We start from the raw sequence: 15,489 nt of genomic DNA on the forward strand, positions 1-15,489 counted from the left end.
GGGGGAGAAGGATGAAAATATATAGCATTCTTTTGCCCGCAAAAGTGTATAATTCCTTTCCCGTCATATTTCTCATATTAACATCCAAAAATAAGACTGAATGAGGATTGACGAGATGTTTTTAATATAACAAAAGGGAAAACAATTATGAACTAATTATTTTTTATAAACAAATTACATTTATTTATACAAAACATCCAGCAGTTATGTAAACCAGTGCAGACTGGAAAAGACCAGCTTGTTTTTATTATTATTATTATTTTAAAACGTTTTCTGTGGACACAAATTAAAGTTGACTCAAAATCTAGCCACTTTAATTGTATTTCTTAATAATTTCGTTGCTTTTAAAGGCCCAGAGCGCAATTCACGTTTCATTACTGTATATTAGACCGACGAAAACTCGGTCATTCTGATGCAACTCTCCGCGGAGGGATATCAGCTATGGCGACACATTTGTAATCTGTCTTGTTGCCTGGAGATAAGTAAAATGGAGTCGGAAATCGCATTTTAAAGTCCTTCTCTGTCAGCCATGTTGGCTCAACCCGACCTGTCATATGATGTTTGGCGACATATGATGCAAGCCGGTCTTGATCCAAAATGTCGTCAGTTCAGGACGTAATCGTAACGCACTCTCTGCCCCGCGCCTGATATCTGTGACGCGATTGCGGCGGACCTTCAGAGCTCGAGCTCGGAACGGCAGCGGGAGAGAAGTCATCGCTTCTCCTGCTGCTATTTAGCACACTGCGTAGGGTCACAGCAGGTAAGATTATTTCACCATGTTACGTTGCGTTTCGACATGTTGCGTCTCATTTATATTAGTAATAGTCTGCAGGCCCGACTTGGAATGAATGTTGATGTTTTAGGCCATCTTGTCAAGTATTACAAACGCCTGTAGCCAGGCAAATGAGCCGCGCCTCCTCCCCGGTTTAGCAACAACGGTGCACTAGCCTAGCTTAAAGCTAACGTTACCGCGTACTACTTGGAACTAGAACCTCTGTTTTTTCAATTCCAGATGTATTTTCATACCTATGTGAATACACTGTGTGTGCGTTTAGACCGTTTATGAGTTTCCCTGTGCAGCATAAACATTTACGTCGCTTCTAGTTTTCGAGGAAGTGATTAACCGGGACTAGCGTTTCACTCTCTGGCGTAAAATGGTGTCCGAGTTCGCAAGCCAACGACACTGTGTGAGCGGTCATCTGTTTACATCTCATCTGCGCCAGGAAAACCATTTAAACGACAGTAACTTAGATTTTGCCCGACGGTTAAAGCCAAATCACGGGTTTCATAACACAAAAAGGAAGCTTGTGCATTCTGAGGAAATCTCTTGCCAGGAAGGATTTTCTAAGTTAGGTCGGTTGTTTAACTGCGCATGGTTATTAACTTAATGTTATATGTCGCACTTTTCTCGCCCAACAACACGAATGTTAGCTGAATCATGCTGAGTAAGGGGAAAGTGGTTTGTGGTTCGTCTGCTGCGCTCTTACAACTAAGTGGCCGGTGCAGGGAAATTTTACATAAACGTGTTGTAATGTTGTCGATCTGAAATGATCTGAAATGTTTAAGTTATAAGTAACTTGTATATGGTGTGGATAATTGAGCACTTTAATATTTCTCTGCCTGCTGGTCTCTGGCTTGTGTCAGGTGATAGCTGTAGCTCGTAGCCAGTCAGCTGGCCTGTCATTCCGCTCCTCTCCTGTCATTGTCGAACAATGCGAGCTATTTTGATGCTGTTAACAGACGTTTTATTGGGACGTCGTTGGTGCTTTCGCCTTTGGGTGGTCTTTTAAATGAATGGACACAACCAAACGTACGGCTTGAATCCTAACGTGATTTACTTAAGCCATATAAGGGGGCAAACGTCAAGGGCATAGTATTTCACGCTGTAATTCCCCCTTGCCAGTTAAAACACGGATCCTGTACGAATGCAAAAGAAAAGGGCATGCATTTGAATATGATTGCTGTGCAATTTTATTGGGCATTTTTACGACTTTGATATGCATTTTAAATTGTTAAATTGGTCTTAAATGCAAATATAAAGGTTTCTGTTATTTGCAACGACATGAGAATCTCTAAAGTGCGGTTTAGTCAATGAAAGCGCTATTCAACGCTCTTCTACAGAGCGCTCACTGTATATGATGAGCAGTGACGACAGAAGGGGGCGTGGCGGACCGGTGTCTTGAAATGTTTTTAGTTTTAACTTGGATTGGAAACAAACCATTTGTCCACTCCACATCTTGTTCTTTGTAATTTCCACATTCAAGCAAGTAGCACCTCCAGTAGTTTGTAAATGGGGTAGTCAGATTGGCACAGTAAAAGTCCCAGGTGACACAGTTCACTAAGTAAATGCAGTTGTAGTTTGAAGGGTGTTCTGCTAGAGCTCTATGATATTGGGAAAATGTACGACTGGTTAGTATTATGATAATGATATGTCTTGTGATATTTCCCTTGAGAAATTAAATTTTTATTAGCTATTTAAAATTATGTAATCCATTATACAAAAATAAATGGATAATTGAAATTTTAATCCAAGTCTAATTCAGGCAACAATGAAAATGAAAACTGTCAAGGTGCGAGCATGTAAACTTTTAAACACTATAAATGATTGAAAACTTTGGCAGATGTTCTTATTTGCTGCTGTCATTTTCCTTGTTTCTATGTACTCTTGCCATTTAATATTTATTTTCAGTTCTCTGATCTGAGTTCACTTTTGGGCCCGGTCTAGCCAATAGCATAATAGCACCTATTGTAGGACATAAAATAAACTTCACACCTCTCTGTGATATGAATATGTAGTATTATTACAGTAACTATAATTTTTTTATATATTGTGTGCAGCCATATACTTTTAATTTAATGCTCATAAGTGACTTCTGTAATGGTTTATAGTTGATCATACTGTAGTCAAATTAAAATACATTTAGTATTTACATGAAACCAGTTCTTATAAATATATAATAAGTAATAAATATAATAAAGTGTGAGAAAATGGTGGCATGATTTTCCTTTAAGTTGAGTCGTGGAGAGTAAAGCTAGGAGATTTGTTTATTCTATAAGGTAATCAAACATGCATTAAAAAATGATAATAATAATACATGAATTAAAAAATACATTTTAGAAATGAACTTTTTTGTTACTGTTTAAATTTAAAGACAATTATTTAAGTTCAAATCATGATTTATATTGTATGTTAAAGTATTATTCATAACAAGTTATCAGTTAACTAGTTATCACGGACTTTCGTTCACACTTAATTTTTTTAGTTTTTGTTGAGAATGAAATGCTAAGATTGATTTGGGGGTTTTGTCTTAGGAGTGGATTAAGTTTTGGGTGAAAGTGCATTGATAATTCTACACGATGCTTGTTTTGTTTTTTAGGCATGTAGTGTTTGCCTTATAAAAAGCTATAAAGTGTGCTCATGTCATGTGCTTATACATTTAAAACTGTTTAAAGTTAGTTTGTGGCACATTTTTGTTTAAAACTCTTTTGAAACTCAAGTATTGTCTTGCTTAACAAGACAGCAGAAACAAGTCATAATTAGGGAACATTCCAGACATCATACCTCACACCTTGGGCAATGAATTGGGTTCACTTTACAATGAAAAATATCTTTATATGCTCATCTTATAGTTTTTAAGTTGAACGATATATTTTTAAAAGCTGCTGACTTAATATAATTAATATAATGACAGCCGAATGTTGTTTAATGTGTTTTAGATTCGACCTGTAATGCAATTTAAATCAAGAGGAACTGTTCGGCTCTTTATGAACCTTTCTTTTTTTTCTTTTATTGTCTTTTTAAAACCTACTTGTTGTCTGCTATTACAGCATGCAAGATGTGCTAACTGTAACTTTATAGTTGCAGTATGGGTTGTTATATATGATGCATGACAAGTAGCTAAATGAGTGCTGCCATGAGTGGTTGACAGTTCCTTTTGACAACTTCTGGTGTCGTTTAAAAATCACTGGTGAATCTTCACACATAACTCAGAGGAACTGTTTGTAACATTAAGTTAACAGAACTCATTTGTAGAATTAAATTGGGATAGCTTTTGGTTATTTGTACCATGCAAGTGTGAATATTCATATTGTAACACATCCTCAAATATTGTCTAGCTTGATTGCAACCGGATTGAATTCCACATAGTATTCATACCAAACCATATTAAGCCTCACCTTAAAACAATGCTGACTAATCCCAAAACTTTGTTGCTGGAGCACTTGTAATAAAAATGCATGAGCATATAGAAGTTTTACTTTTGTTTTGCATTTCCAAAGCCAAATATAGTGCATACTACAGATTTAATGAAATTCTTGACCTTTATCACAATTAAAGTGACACTGCAAGACATTTGGTTTACAAATTTATAGACTCTTCAATAATTAAGTGAAAGTATCATGTACCAAATTGTGTTATACAGACTATTGACTGCTACTCAAGTTGTAAAATCATGCAGTATCCACCAATATAAAAAATAAGCTAGAATTTTCATTTAAAAAGCATATGTGATAATCTGCAATTATTAAATAATAAGCACTTTCTTTACACAATAAATCGTACAAATAATGTTTGCTAATATGTGTTGTTAAAATGAAATGTTTGCTTAAGTCTTATAACAGCCATGCACAGAAATTTTAAATGTTGAATATTAATCTCTTGTTCATTCTTTTCTGAAAAAGCCCTTAGTGTTCTTTCATAAGAATGAACTGGTGTAAATTTGCTCATAAGTACTAGTGTGAAAGCACCTTGAGTTCCTTTGCATGCTGGTCCATCATTTTTGGTGGTTCTGTTTTATAGTTGTCTAAATTGGTTTGTGTGGGTTCGCTAACAGCTTTTTGTGTACATCAAGTGCCAAACACAAGTGTTGTCTAGACAGAAATCTCAAAAATACCATGAACAATAAATAATTGTATTATTTGCTCTAAAAACTAAATGCTGCTGTTCTTTTTGTTTTTTTTCTCTCTCCCTCAGGTTGATCCTGGAACCAGCTGTCCTCCCAAGATGAACCCGTATGAGTGAATGCGAGCCTGCTCCATAAGCTGTTAGCTTCCAGTGGTCAAAGCCATGCCTGAAGATTAGAGCCTCGTCTTGCTTAAAGCAATACAAATATACAGAAGATTCTACATGAGTCTTCATGTAGACCTTCTTGTGTTTGTCCTGCTGGATTAAGTCCTTCCTCCCCTGCTATAAAATCAGCTCTGTCCCCTTCATACCACTCCCTCTTGCACTTTCATGTCCACCTGGGAACATGCAGCTGCATTTGAGAATGGCTCCAACCTAGTCTCATGCGTCCAATGAGTGGCGAGTCAGACGGCCCTGCTCCTGAAAGAGTCTCGCAGGCCTTCCCTTTGTCAGGCCCTGTGTCCTCCTCAGAGATGTCCTCACTGCAGTCACTAGGGCCAGTGCAGAGCTGGCTGGGTCAGGAGCTGGAGAAATGTGGCATAGATGCAATGATCTACACCCGCTATGTCCTTAGCCTGCTACTGCACGACAGCTATGACTATGACCTGCAGGACCAGGTATAGTAAAAAACACTGTACAAATCTAACACTATTTGAATGGTTTTATAAATGTATTATATTTCTTTGTGTTACTTATTTTAACTGTGGTTTATCAGCAATTACGACCAGTATAATTAAAATGTATGTTTAGTAGTAGTTTGGTTATTTTAGTATTAGTTTTATTGCATTCAATAATTTTCATAAGTAGTCTGCAGATTATTTCTAAATATTTAAAAACATTTGAATCAACTTAATCCTGCTATTAAATAGGAAAATAAATGTAGTGAATGTATCTAGACTGTGGTATGCTTGTTTGGAATTTCTGCTACTTGCGTACTAGAGATGACTAGACTGAAGTCACAGAATAAGAATATGTCATACAGTATATGGTGATATTGACACTGAGAGACATTGTATTTACTGCACATACAATGTGTACTCCTATATTTTCTCTTGTCCATAGGAAAATGACATCTTCCTGGGCTGGGAGAAAGGAGCAGCAAAGAAATGGGGGAAGAGCAAGAGAAAGGGAGGGACTGACCTTAGTCTTGAAGAGATGAAGAAACAAGCTGCTGTGCAATGTTTGCGTTCAGCATCTGATGAAGTAAGACCTGTTGCTTTAATACATTTTTCATTAAATAGTTTTTTTTTTTATTACTCCATAACCATTTTCACCAATACATTGCAATTGGTGCAATTTTATTCAGCAACATGCAGTCATGGCAGCCCAGGGCTTGTCACATCACTTGTGAGTTTAGATTAATATGGGATTAGTGGAGCACAGATTGGTTAAAGAGTCAAGAATAACTCTCCTCGTTAATGCTTTGAAATGTGCCTGACAGTTAATGTGGCTGTATCTCAGAGCTACAATCTTTTCTGAAATCCAGTGATCTGCCTTGCCTTAAAGCCTTTCAGCGTGACTGATTATTTTTGTAATAATTCACAATATACAGAAAATTACTCCATTAGACAGTGGTTGTCTAATGGAGTAAATGATGAGCTTTTAAATAAATCATAATTGTTGCTTTTAAAGCACACACCTGTTAATCTTGATTTGTTTAATGATTGATACTTTGTTTTTTACATGAAAATGTAATTTTAAATGACCCTATTTTTTCTCCTTCAGAATTCTGGAATTGAAAGCTTGGTTGAGGAACTTTGCTCTAAACTGAAAGATATTCAGAACAAACAGAAAGGTTGGTTTGTTTTCAGTGCTATGCTGGGAATGAAAATAAATAAAGATGAAATGGTTTTATGGCGGTGCTTCAATTACATTGCTACTATTGTCTTACAGAAAAAGAAAAGCATGGAATTAAAAAATCTGATATCTCTCAGTCCCCTGAGCCAGATGAATCACTTTCTTCTAAGGATCAGGTTGAGATGTAAGTAATTCAGGTTTACAGTCTGCAATGTGATTAATTATGTTGATACGACTGTTGTGATGTGGCTTATATTAAACCTGAAAAGGCTTGATTAAATGTATAGTCTATATTCTGCTTTCTTCGAAGTGAATGGGCTGTGGTTTGTTCTAAGAGCCTAACAGTGCACCCATGTTGCATAATAAATTTTCTTGGATATAGTAAAGATAATTACAAAATCAGTCTCAAACTAACTTTAGGATTACCCTCAGCTCTATGTTCAAATTCTTTTAGGTATTTAATTTGTTGTTGCTATTAATATTATTATTATTATTATTATTATTATTATTATTAACATTATTATTGTCATTATCATTATATTATATTATATCCTCCTTTAGGTACTATGAAGCTTTTCCACCCCTGTCAGAAAAACCTGTTTGTCTTCAGGAAATTATGACGGTGTGGAACACAGCTAAAGCCTGCACATATTCCAGCTCATCATCATCTGCTGTCCCTCAAACAAGCACAGACACATCCTCTCCAAAAGACTGCACCAGCGAGGGTGAAGCCTTTAAAGACCGAACAGTTGATGCACCCAGTTCCACCTCCACAACCAGCGAGAAGGCCCAGCAGCGACGCACTAAGAGGGAGAAGGAAAACAGATTCCATGGAAGCGCAACAGGAATGCCTGACGATCAGGTTGCTCCTCATAGCAAGAGGCAGGCCAGACACCGGTCAGAGGGGAGATTCCGTCCCCGATCATGGTCCTCTGGCTCCAGTGAGGCAGGCTCAAGCTCCAGTGGTAACCAGGGTGACCAGGCCCCTAGTTGCAAATCAGTCCGCATAAGACACAAGTCTCGTGAGGTCAGTGGCAGAAACAAAAAGGGCCGAAGTGGCGGTGGACAAGTCAAACTGGCCCTAAAAGTAATTGACAAAGAGGAACGGAAAAATGCACGAGGCAACATGAGTACCACTGGAGGCCCACCTAAGCAACAGCAGCACTACATGAAAAAAGGCAAGAGACCTCTGAGGGAGATCCGCAAAGATGCTAATCTGGTCGAGGCACAGGAGTCTGGAGGAGAGGCCAGTAAAAAGGAATATATGGAGGAGCCTCTTTGGTACACAGAGCCCATTGCTGAGTACTTTGTCCCTCTCAGTAGAAGTAAATTGGAGACAAAGTATCGGAGTAAAGAAGACTCTTCCAATGACCTAGCTATGTCCATTGACGTGGACTGTCTATCGGAGAGAATTCAAGGCATCTGCATTGCAAATTCTTGTTTTCAAAGGGCATATCTTGCAGCAGGAACTTTCGTGGATGGCCACTTCATTGAAATGCCTGGGGAAGGTGACGAAGAGGCTTCTGAACTAAATGGGATTCCAAGCTGCCCTCCTCCTGAAGATGGTCAAGATTTAGATGATGAGCATCTGTCTGAATTCACTCACTTCTATGAAGTTGATCTTTATCAATCCATATTGGATCCTAGTGCCTCAGATGCGGTACAAGAAAGTCGAATCCTGAGCATGATTCGGCAGAAGAGCGTTGAAAGAAAACACTTTGAAGCAGGATGTGTAGTTTTAGATGGCCTTGAGCTGCAAGGGGAAAGTGCAATAAGGGTTGATTCTCTGGGAGCCTCAGAAGCAGAAGTTTCTATAACACAAGATATGGAAAACATCGCCCAGGTCTGGGAGTGCTGTTCGTCGTCTAGCTTGGAAGATTTGGAAGGAGAAAGTTGTCCAGGTGATTCTCCAGGCAGGCTCTCCCCAGTGTTGGACAGTGTTCCATTTAATTTTAGCAAGCTGTCTGGAGCTTATGTAGGGTCTCGTCTCCAAGAGGCCAGTGGTAGCAGCTCTGCCCCAAACCCCTACTTCTCACTTTTTGAGGTGCAGTACGATAGCCCTACCTTTTCTTTTCCATGCGACTCACTCACAGGGGGTCAGGAAAATGTAGATTCAAGTAGCTGTTTAGATCCACAAGGTAACAAACAATCCCGTTTGCTAATTTGGACCAAAAACAGTGCCTTTGATGAAACAGAACACTGCTCTAACTTATCCACAAGGACCTGCAGTCCGTGGTCCCACTCAGAGGAGACACGGTCCGATAGTGAGCAGGTCAGTGCTCCAGCAGACGAATCAGCTCAGTTTGGCAATGAAGAGGTCAGCTGCATCTCCCTTATCCCACCTTTATGCCTAGAGGAGGAGCTTTTAGATTTCTTTCAAGAGAACTCTAGTCACCAGCAGGAAGAAACGAGTGTAAGCGCAGAGTCCAACCAACCCTTCAATAAGAAATCGAAATTGGAGTCTGTTTGTGGCATAGCACTAGAGCAAGATGAAAGTAAACTCTATAATGCTGTTGTGTTTTCAGATGTCCCAAATCAACAAAGTGATGAATACACCTCAGGGATAATAAAAGACATTTGGATGGCTATTGGAGATAGAGACTGTGTCCTAACACTCGGGGTAAAGAATACAGGGGAGCACTTGTTTTCAGAGGATTCTACCAGCTACCAATGCAGCTGTCTTGACAAGGATGCAAAAGGAGAAATTATTCAAAAGAAAGCTGTGCAGTGTTCGGAGTATCATCTTTGGGATGGGCAGAAAGAGAACGATGGACTTCCTAAAAACAAGCTAACTAAAATGAATGATGGGGATTATACTGCTCCGGCCAAGCCCTGGAATTGTAACTCACAGGAAAGCACCTCATTTATTCTGGGTGGGGTTTATGGAGAGCTGAAGACTCTAAGTGGCGACAGAGAATGGGCAATGATTCCACCTGGTGATGCTTGTGGCAGCTTGTTGCAGTGTGCAGCGGCCACATCTTCTGACATGGTAACCATTGCTGGAGCGGATGTGTTCATGAACACAAGCAGTTGCTTTGCTCCTGGCCACAAGCCACTGTGGAGACCTATTGTGTCCCTTGGTCAAAATGAGCAGGCAACCAAGGGAACAGGGGAAGGTTTGAATAAGGGATTTTCTGTTGTCTTCCATGAAGATTTACTGGGATCATGCGGAGGCTTCCGTGGAGAAGAGTCGGGACTGGATTATCCATTTTCATCCTTTGATTTGAACAACCCTTTTTCCCAAGTCCTGCATGTGGAGTGCTCATTTGAGCCAGAGGACATGGCCTCTTTCAGTCCGGGATTTAAGCCAAAATCCATATTATGCTCAGACAAGGAACCCTTTTGCCCTTGGTTATATGGCATCAACCGGACTCAGTATCGGGCCATTCGAATTTCCCCAAGGACTCATTTCCGGCCAATATCTGCCTCTGAACTGTCTCCAGGTGGGTGCAGCGAGTCAGATGTAGAGTCTGAGAAAGAGGAAGCAAGTATTCCAGTTGGTCAAGCAGACCTCTTTGATGACCCGCAGGCTGACCTTAAGCCTCTCGAGGAGGACGCAGAGTGTGAGGGCCCTTACTACGGGAAATCTGAATTGGAGTCTGGCAAGTTCCTACCCAGATTAAAGAAATCTGGCATGGAGAAGAGTGCCCAGACGTCTCTGGATTCGCAGGAGGGTGGGAGCACCCTTCTGCCAATTACTGAACAAGAGATTTGTGTACATTGTGAGGTGGCAGCGGATTCAGTGCCATGTTCTCATGTACAGTCTTCTGTTCTTCTACAAGAGGAGACTAGCGGAGAGACAGAGCCTTGCAATTGTGTTGCAACTGGTCAGATTCCTAAAAGTGGGAAGTCGCTGGATGTTGCTCAAGATATGCATGAGGTAAGGGACCCCCTCTGTCATTAACATGGACATAATAGATTCATGTGCCTTTGGCTGTTGCTATTGGTATTATCTGCACTTTACTATGCAGTTAACTTGCATATTCCATGACTGTGATTGATGCTCTTCAGTTATCTAAATCTGTCAAAAATGAACAATTTAGAACATACCCTGATACATTTTGCCCCCTCAATTGTCTTCTTAACTGTTTTTTTTATTTGAACAGTTTCCTCTGTTGAATTTTGGAGAACAGTGCTTAACCAACATGCAACAAGAAGAGTGCTGGTGGCAAAGCTCGCTATGTTCTCCTTTATTTCCAGGTTCTCAGTGCGGAGGTAAGAAGAGTGCACCATTTAACAATATTGATACTGAGGTGTCAGTTGTGCAGTGCTTTTATAAAACCCTTTAACAAATAAAGGCTGGTTTATACTTATGCATCGAGTGATCGCCATGACCTCTTGCGCAGGCCTTGCATGTAGCCGTGCATGTATACTTCTGCATGCTGTTTGTGTTGCTCTGCTATTACACTTCCGAAACCCTAGCTGGCAGTGAGGTTTTAATGTTTCTCTGTGGCGAGTTCCTTCACGGTTGTTTTTTTTTCTTTTTCTGAGCACTACCTTAATGTACAAGCAGCTCAAATTCCCTCATTCAGAGGTGGGAACAAGCAGATGTAAATCAGCTTTAATCATAAGGTAAACGCATAACAAAAGTTTCCATCTGGAGCTCCTTCACGAGATTCAACACTTGTAAACACTCGATCCATCAGGCTCAGCTATCATCACTGCCCACACTCGTCACTGCTACCATGCTGACCAATCAAAGCTTGCAACATTTTTCGAGAGGTGCACATCAGCCATAATGAGGGCTATGCCTCCGTACAAAGGCTGCACCCGACCATTTTCATGTGCTTGATGCAGACGTATAAACCAGTCTTAAATAGGAAATAATCATGAGAAAAGTAAATGTGTTTTTATAGTTGCAACCAAATGTCTATCAAACTAAGTCTGCATAATTCTTAACATTGTTCTCTACTTTGCTTTTAGGAAGCAGTAATGTATGATTCTTCTGCCGAACATGGAGACATACCAATGCTAAAGTCCTCCTTTCACTTTCAACCATAAGCTTGAGGATCGATATGAGGACCCTTGCAAGAACAGTGTGCCCAAGGCCTGCAGTGGGCTCTTACTTAACCACGCTGTCCTAAGCCCTGTTATTCCTCAATCAGTTCTTGTTTAAAAAAAAAAAAAAAAAAAAAAAAAAAAAAAAAAGGCGTAACGGCAAGATAAACAAAAATATAAAAAGAGGAAAACCTGGCAATAGGTTGAAAGTACAGGTAGACTATTCTGGTCAACAGAATTTATTATAGACTTGTTTTCAGTCTGTTAATTCCAAGGTTGATCCATTTTGCAAAGAATAAAATGGCATAGTTAAGCATTAAGATTGTTCTTTAATTTACCCCTCATAGATTTTAGCTTCACTTTTATGTTTGATCAAGGATACACTACAACTGTGGTCCTGCTGATTGTGCATGTGCTTGTGAACCTAGTCTCAGTCTTTCTAATAGTCTAAGTTTCTGTGACCGAACTATGAATACTCAGAAGTCAGGTTGAAAGCACTATGATTGCGACACCCCTTTACTGCGCCAGAAAATTGATTTTTCCTACCTTCTAAATAAAATGTAGAGGATAAGAGTTGTGTAAGGTTTGATGTATTAAAGAAATTTGCGCATTTGTCCCAGTCAACACACTTTTGCGTTATTATATCAACCATTAGTTGTTTTTCCCCGTTAGCTCTATGCTGCTCTGAAAGCATCTTAAAGATATAGAGCAGAGTTGTATATTGAGAGTATAATAATACAATAATCAACTAAAACTGAGCTAATAAAACAAGTTAACTGAAAAAATAATAATTGAAATTGCATTTCCCTTTTAACCCAACCAATTTGATATGTTTGCTAGATTATTTTATCCATTTGAGCTGAAAAAAGTTTTTTTTTTTCTTATTTCCTTTTTGTTTGTGAGATGGTTTGATTTTGTGAAGTTACTTTTTATTTTGTAAGCATGTATAATAAAAATGCCACAGATAATGGCTTCAAGTATATGGAAAACCTTGGTTGGAAAATACCTGAATTTTCTGTCCCAAATATACAATTTCATACAAGTTGTTTAAAACTGTATGCACCATACAGTTGATAGTAAATATCAGTTAAGCTTTGTTGCTGTAACCATTACCTTCTTCAATGTTTCCTAAAGCTTAGTGTGACATTTAAACGTTTCGGTTCATTTTCTTCTCCTCACTCAACAAAATTGTGACTAATAATTCATTTTTGCAGTAATGGCAGATGATTGCTTAAATGTTGTTTAATTTCATGTAGCTTTTTCCAGAAATCTATGGCTGTTTTACTGTGTAATCACAGAACGAGCAGTGTCTATAGAACACTTAAAATGAAGAGGGGTGTGTAAAAGCAATATAGTATTTTGGCACACCATATCTCTACAACCTTACATTGACATAATTTTGGGTTGAAGGCTAAGCTTATTTGTGATGTATGTTTACTTTTATTTGGTTACCTGCTCCTCTCCAAACTTCCAAATTACTTTTCCTAACTAAGTTTGAAAAGTCACTTACATAGGTTTTTTATGACTTTGCAAAGGAAGGTGGTATGGGGTATGGTGTAACCCTTTTATGTAAAACACAATTAATTCTGAGTTTATTTATTTTATCTGATACCATCTTTTGCTTTTGTTTGCTTCTTGACTTTAACACAATCAAACATGTCTAGCCTGGAGGTCCCCCCACCCCCATGTGATTTAGTTTTTTTTTTTTTTTGTTACAAATAAGAAATTACTACATGTGCTACATCAGCAGAGTGTGAAGTAGTGTGAATTTACAAGCAGAATAATAACATGTGGGAAAATGTATTTCTTTTTGCAACACCCTCTATGCTTTATTTTTCTGTGTTGAAAAATGTTAGTGTGCATCTTTTTTTTCTGTACAAACGAGGGAAATTGGTTTTAAAATGTAATTTGTTAAATATTTTCTGATGGGATCTGAATGTGACCATTATTGGAAAATGGCAATTCCTTTGAAATCATACGAAAAAAAAAAAAACTATTTAGGATTATTATTATTTTTTTTTTGCATCGAATGTCAAGAAAGAAAAAAGCTAATGACCCTTTTCTAGTGAGTTTTAATTGGCTTGTGCAGAGATGCACTTTGGGTTAAATTGAAAGAAAAGAAAAACATGTCTTGACAGTAAATTCTATAGAGTATTTTACATATTGGTGCTAACATTTATACACTACATCTAACCTTCTAAAAGATGTGTGCTTCTTTAACAGAAATGGGTGTAAGGTTTGTTGAAGTGTGTTCTTCTAGACTATGGAAAAGGCTGTAGACCATAACCTTGAAGAAGTGATTTTGTATGACCCAGTTTGAAACTGCTTGTGTGTGTTTCCCCATATTTCTTTTCCACAGTGGTTATGGGAGTGTGATTGGTTTGCAAAGATCATAAATATGCAGTTCATAGAAATGTATAGTGGTAGAAGCTGTGTGTGATGGCAGAAAGAGTTATTTTACTGTATGATAAAACTGGGTATGGCAGCATGAATGAATGCTTTTTATTTTCTATTTTTTTGGTTGAAAATTGTTACAATTCAGATTCATTTATTCCTGTTTTAAACAATGTCAGATTCCAAAATCATTTTCTTTAATCAGTACCTATTTTTTTTGTTCTGTCAAGCACTTTGAGTAAAATGTTGCCGTCCTCAAAAGTTCAAGTTACTGGACTCGTGTTAATTTAAGAAATGTTAATGGGTGGGTGACAGAGGACATCAAAAAAACATTTTAGATTTAAGCGTTTGAGAAAATCCACAAATATTAAGTGAATGTGTGTGAGAGTCAAATCTAACGAAACGGCATAGACAGATTATTTACTTTGACAGAAATTTGAAACTGTTCCTCTTAGTTGAAACAGACTTGTTTTAAAATGAAAGAGAGTGACATTTGCAAATGTTTTATTTTTCAACTCTGTGTGAGGTGGTATGGTTGCTGCAAAAACCAGAGTACTCTTTTTGTCTGTGGGAGACTAAAAAATGACATTTGTTGGATTGATTTCTAAGGGTTTGGTCAGTTTATTTGGAGAGGATGACTTAAGTCTGCACTTAAAGGTTTACATTTTGATTGCAATGCTGTAAAACTTTTTAAAGCAGAACTATCTCCATTTCCTCTTTGTAACGGCTGCTTAACTGGAGCCCAATCCTGTATCTTCCCTCTCAATACCTGATGAAAGTCACCAAACCCCAACACAAAGTTGGTTGAATTGTTCTAATGCCATCTGGGTACATCATTTTGTTTCATTGTGAAGTTTCTAAACCTTTAATAAACATCAGGAAAAAAGTTAACTGTTGTTGTTCTTTTTTGTGACTGCAGCCATTCTGAAAAGGTCTAGTTTTATGGCAAGCTATTTTAATGTTTAATCATGCTACCAAGCTACTGTTTTTAGCCCCAAGTTAAAAAAAAATTAAAAATTAAGAGAAAAGACTTTAAGCAGTGTTTATTCCTTGGGTACTAGTGCCTTTTTTAAATATGCTAGTTTTTATATCTATAGGATTTTAGTAATTTATTCTATTTGAAACACTGGTACTTAATAGGTAATAACTGTAAAACACTGCTGTAAAGTACTGATTGCATAGTTATTTATTTTTTAGAAAATAGGTGTATTGCAGACTAGTACTTGTTCATTACATACAGTAGTATGCATTTGTTAAATCACGATAGTATTTGTTAGATATTACTGGCAACATAAGATACTTTTACCTATAATTTTTATTGCATTGTTTCTTAATTGGATACTAATTACAAGTATCCATTAGTTACTGTTACTTATTTAATATAAGTCTGTGTAAAT

General features: G+C 37.9%; 2 protein-coding genes across 3 annotated transcripts in view; both read left to right on the top strand.

Annotated features, from left to right (window-relative positions):
• The window catches only part of esyt2b (extended synaptotagmin-like protein 2b), an 860,030-nt gene that overhangs the window by 320,630 nt on the left and 523,911 nt on the right, over positions 1-15,489 (top strand). The window lies entirely within an intron of this gene.
• Positions 462-14,983, top strand: kiaa0232 (KIAA0232). Its single transcript, NM_001328036.1, has 8 exons — positions 462-760; positions 4,973-5,520; positions 5,966-6,106; positions 6,629-6,698; positions 6,797-6,884; positions 7,262-10,580; positions 10,807-10,915; positions 11,624-14,983. The coding sequence occupies exons 2-8, from the start codon at positions 5,287-5,289 to the stop codon at positions 11,638-11,640; spliced, it is 3,978 nt and encodes a 1,325-aa protein (NP_001314965.1). The 5' UTR covers positions 462-760; positions 4,973-5,286; the 3' UTR covers positions 11,641-14,983.

This window comes from Danio rerio, chromosome 7 (genome assembly GCF_049306965.1).
Source record: "Danio rerio strain Tuebingen ecotype United States chromosome 7, GRCz12tu, whole genome shotgun sequence".
NCBI lineage: Eukaryota > Metazoa > Chordata > Actinopteri > Cypriniformes > Danionidae > Danio > Danio rerio.

What these genes read in the sequence shown, in the direction of transcription:
- kiaa0232 (NM_001328036.1), top strand. Translation starts at nt 5,287, where the DNA reads ATGCGTCCAATGAGTGGCGAGTCAGACGGCCCTGCTCCTGAAAGAGTC. An exon ending in TGCGTTCAGCATCTGATGAA is followed by an intron (nt 6,107 to 6,628) that starts GTAAGACCTGTT and finishes TTTCTCCTTCAG; the next exon opens with AATTCTGGAATTGAAAGCTT. An exon ending in TATTCAGAACAAACAGAAAG is followed by an intron (nt 6,699 to 6,796) that starts GTTGGTTTGTTT and finishes ATTGTCTTACAG; the next exon opens with AAAAAGAAAAGCATGGAATT.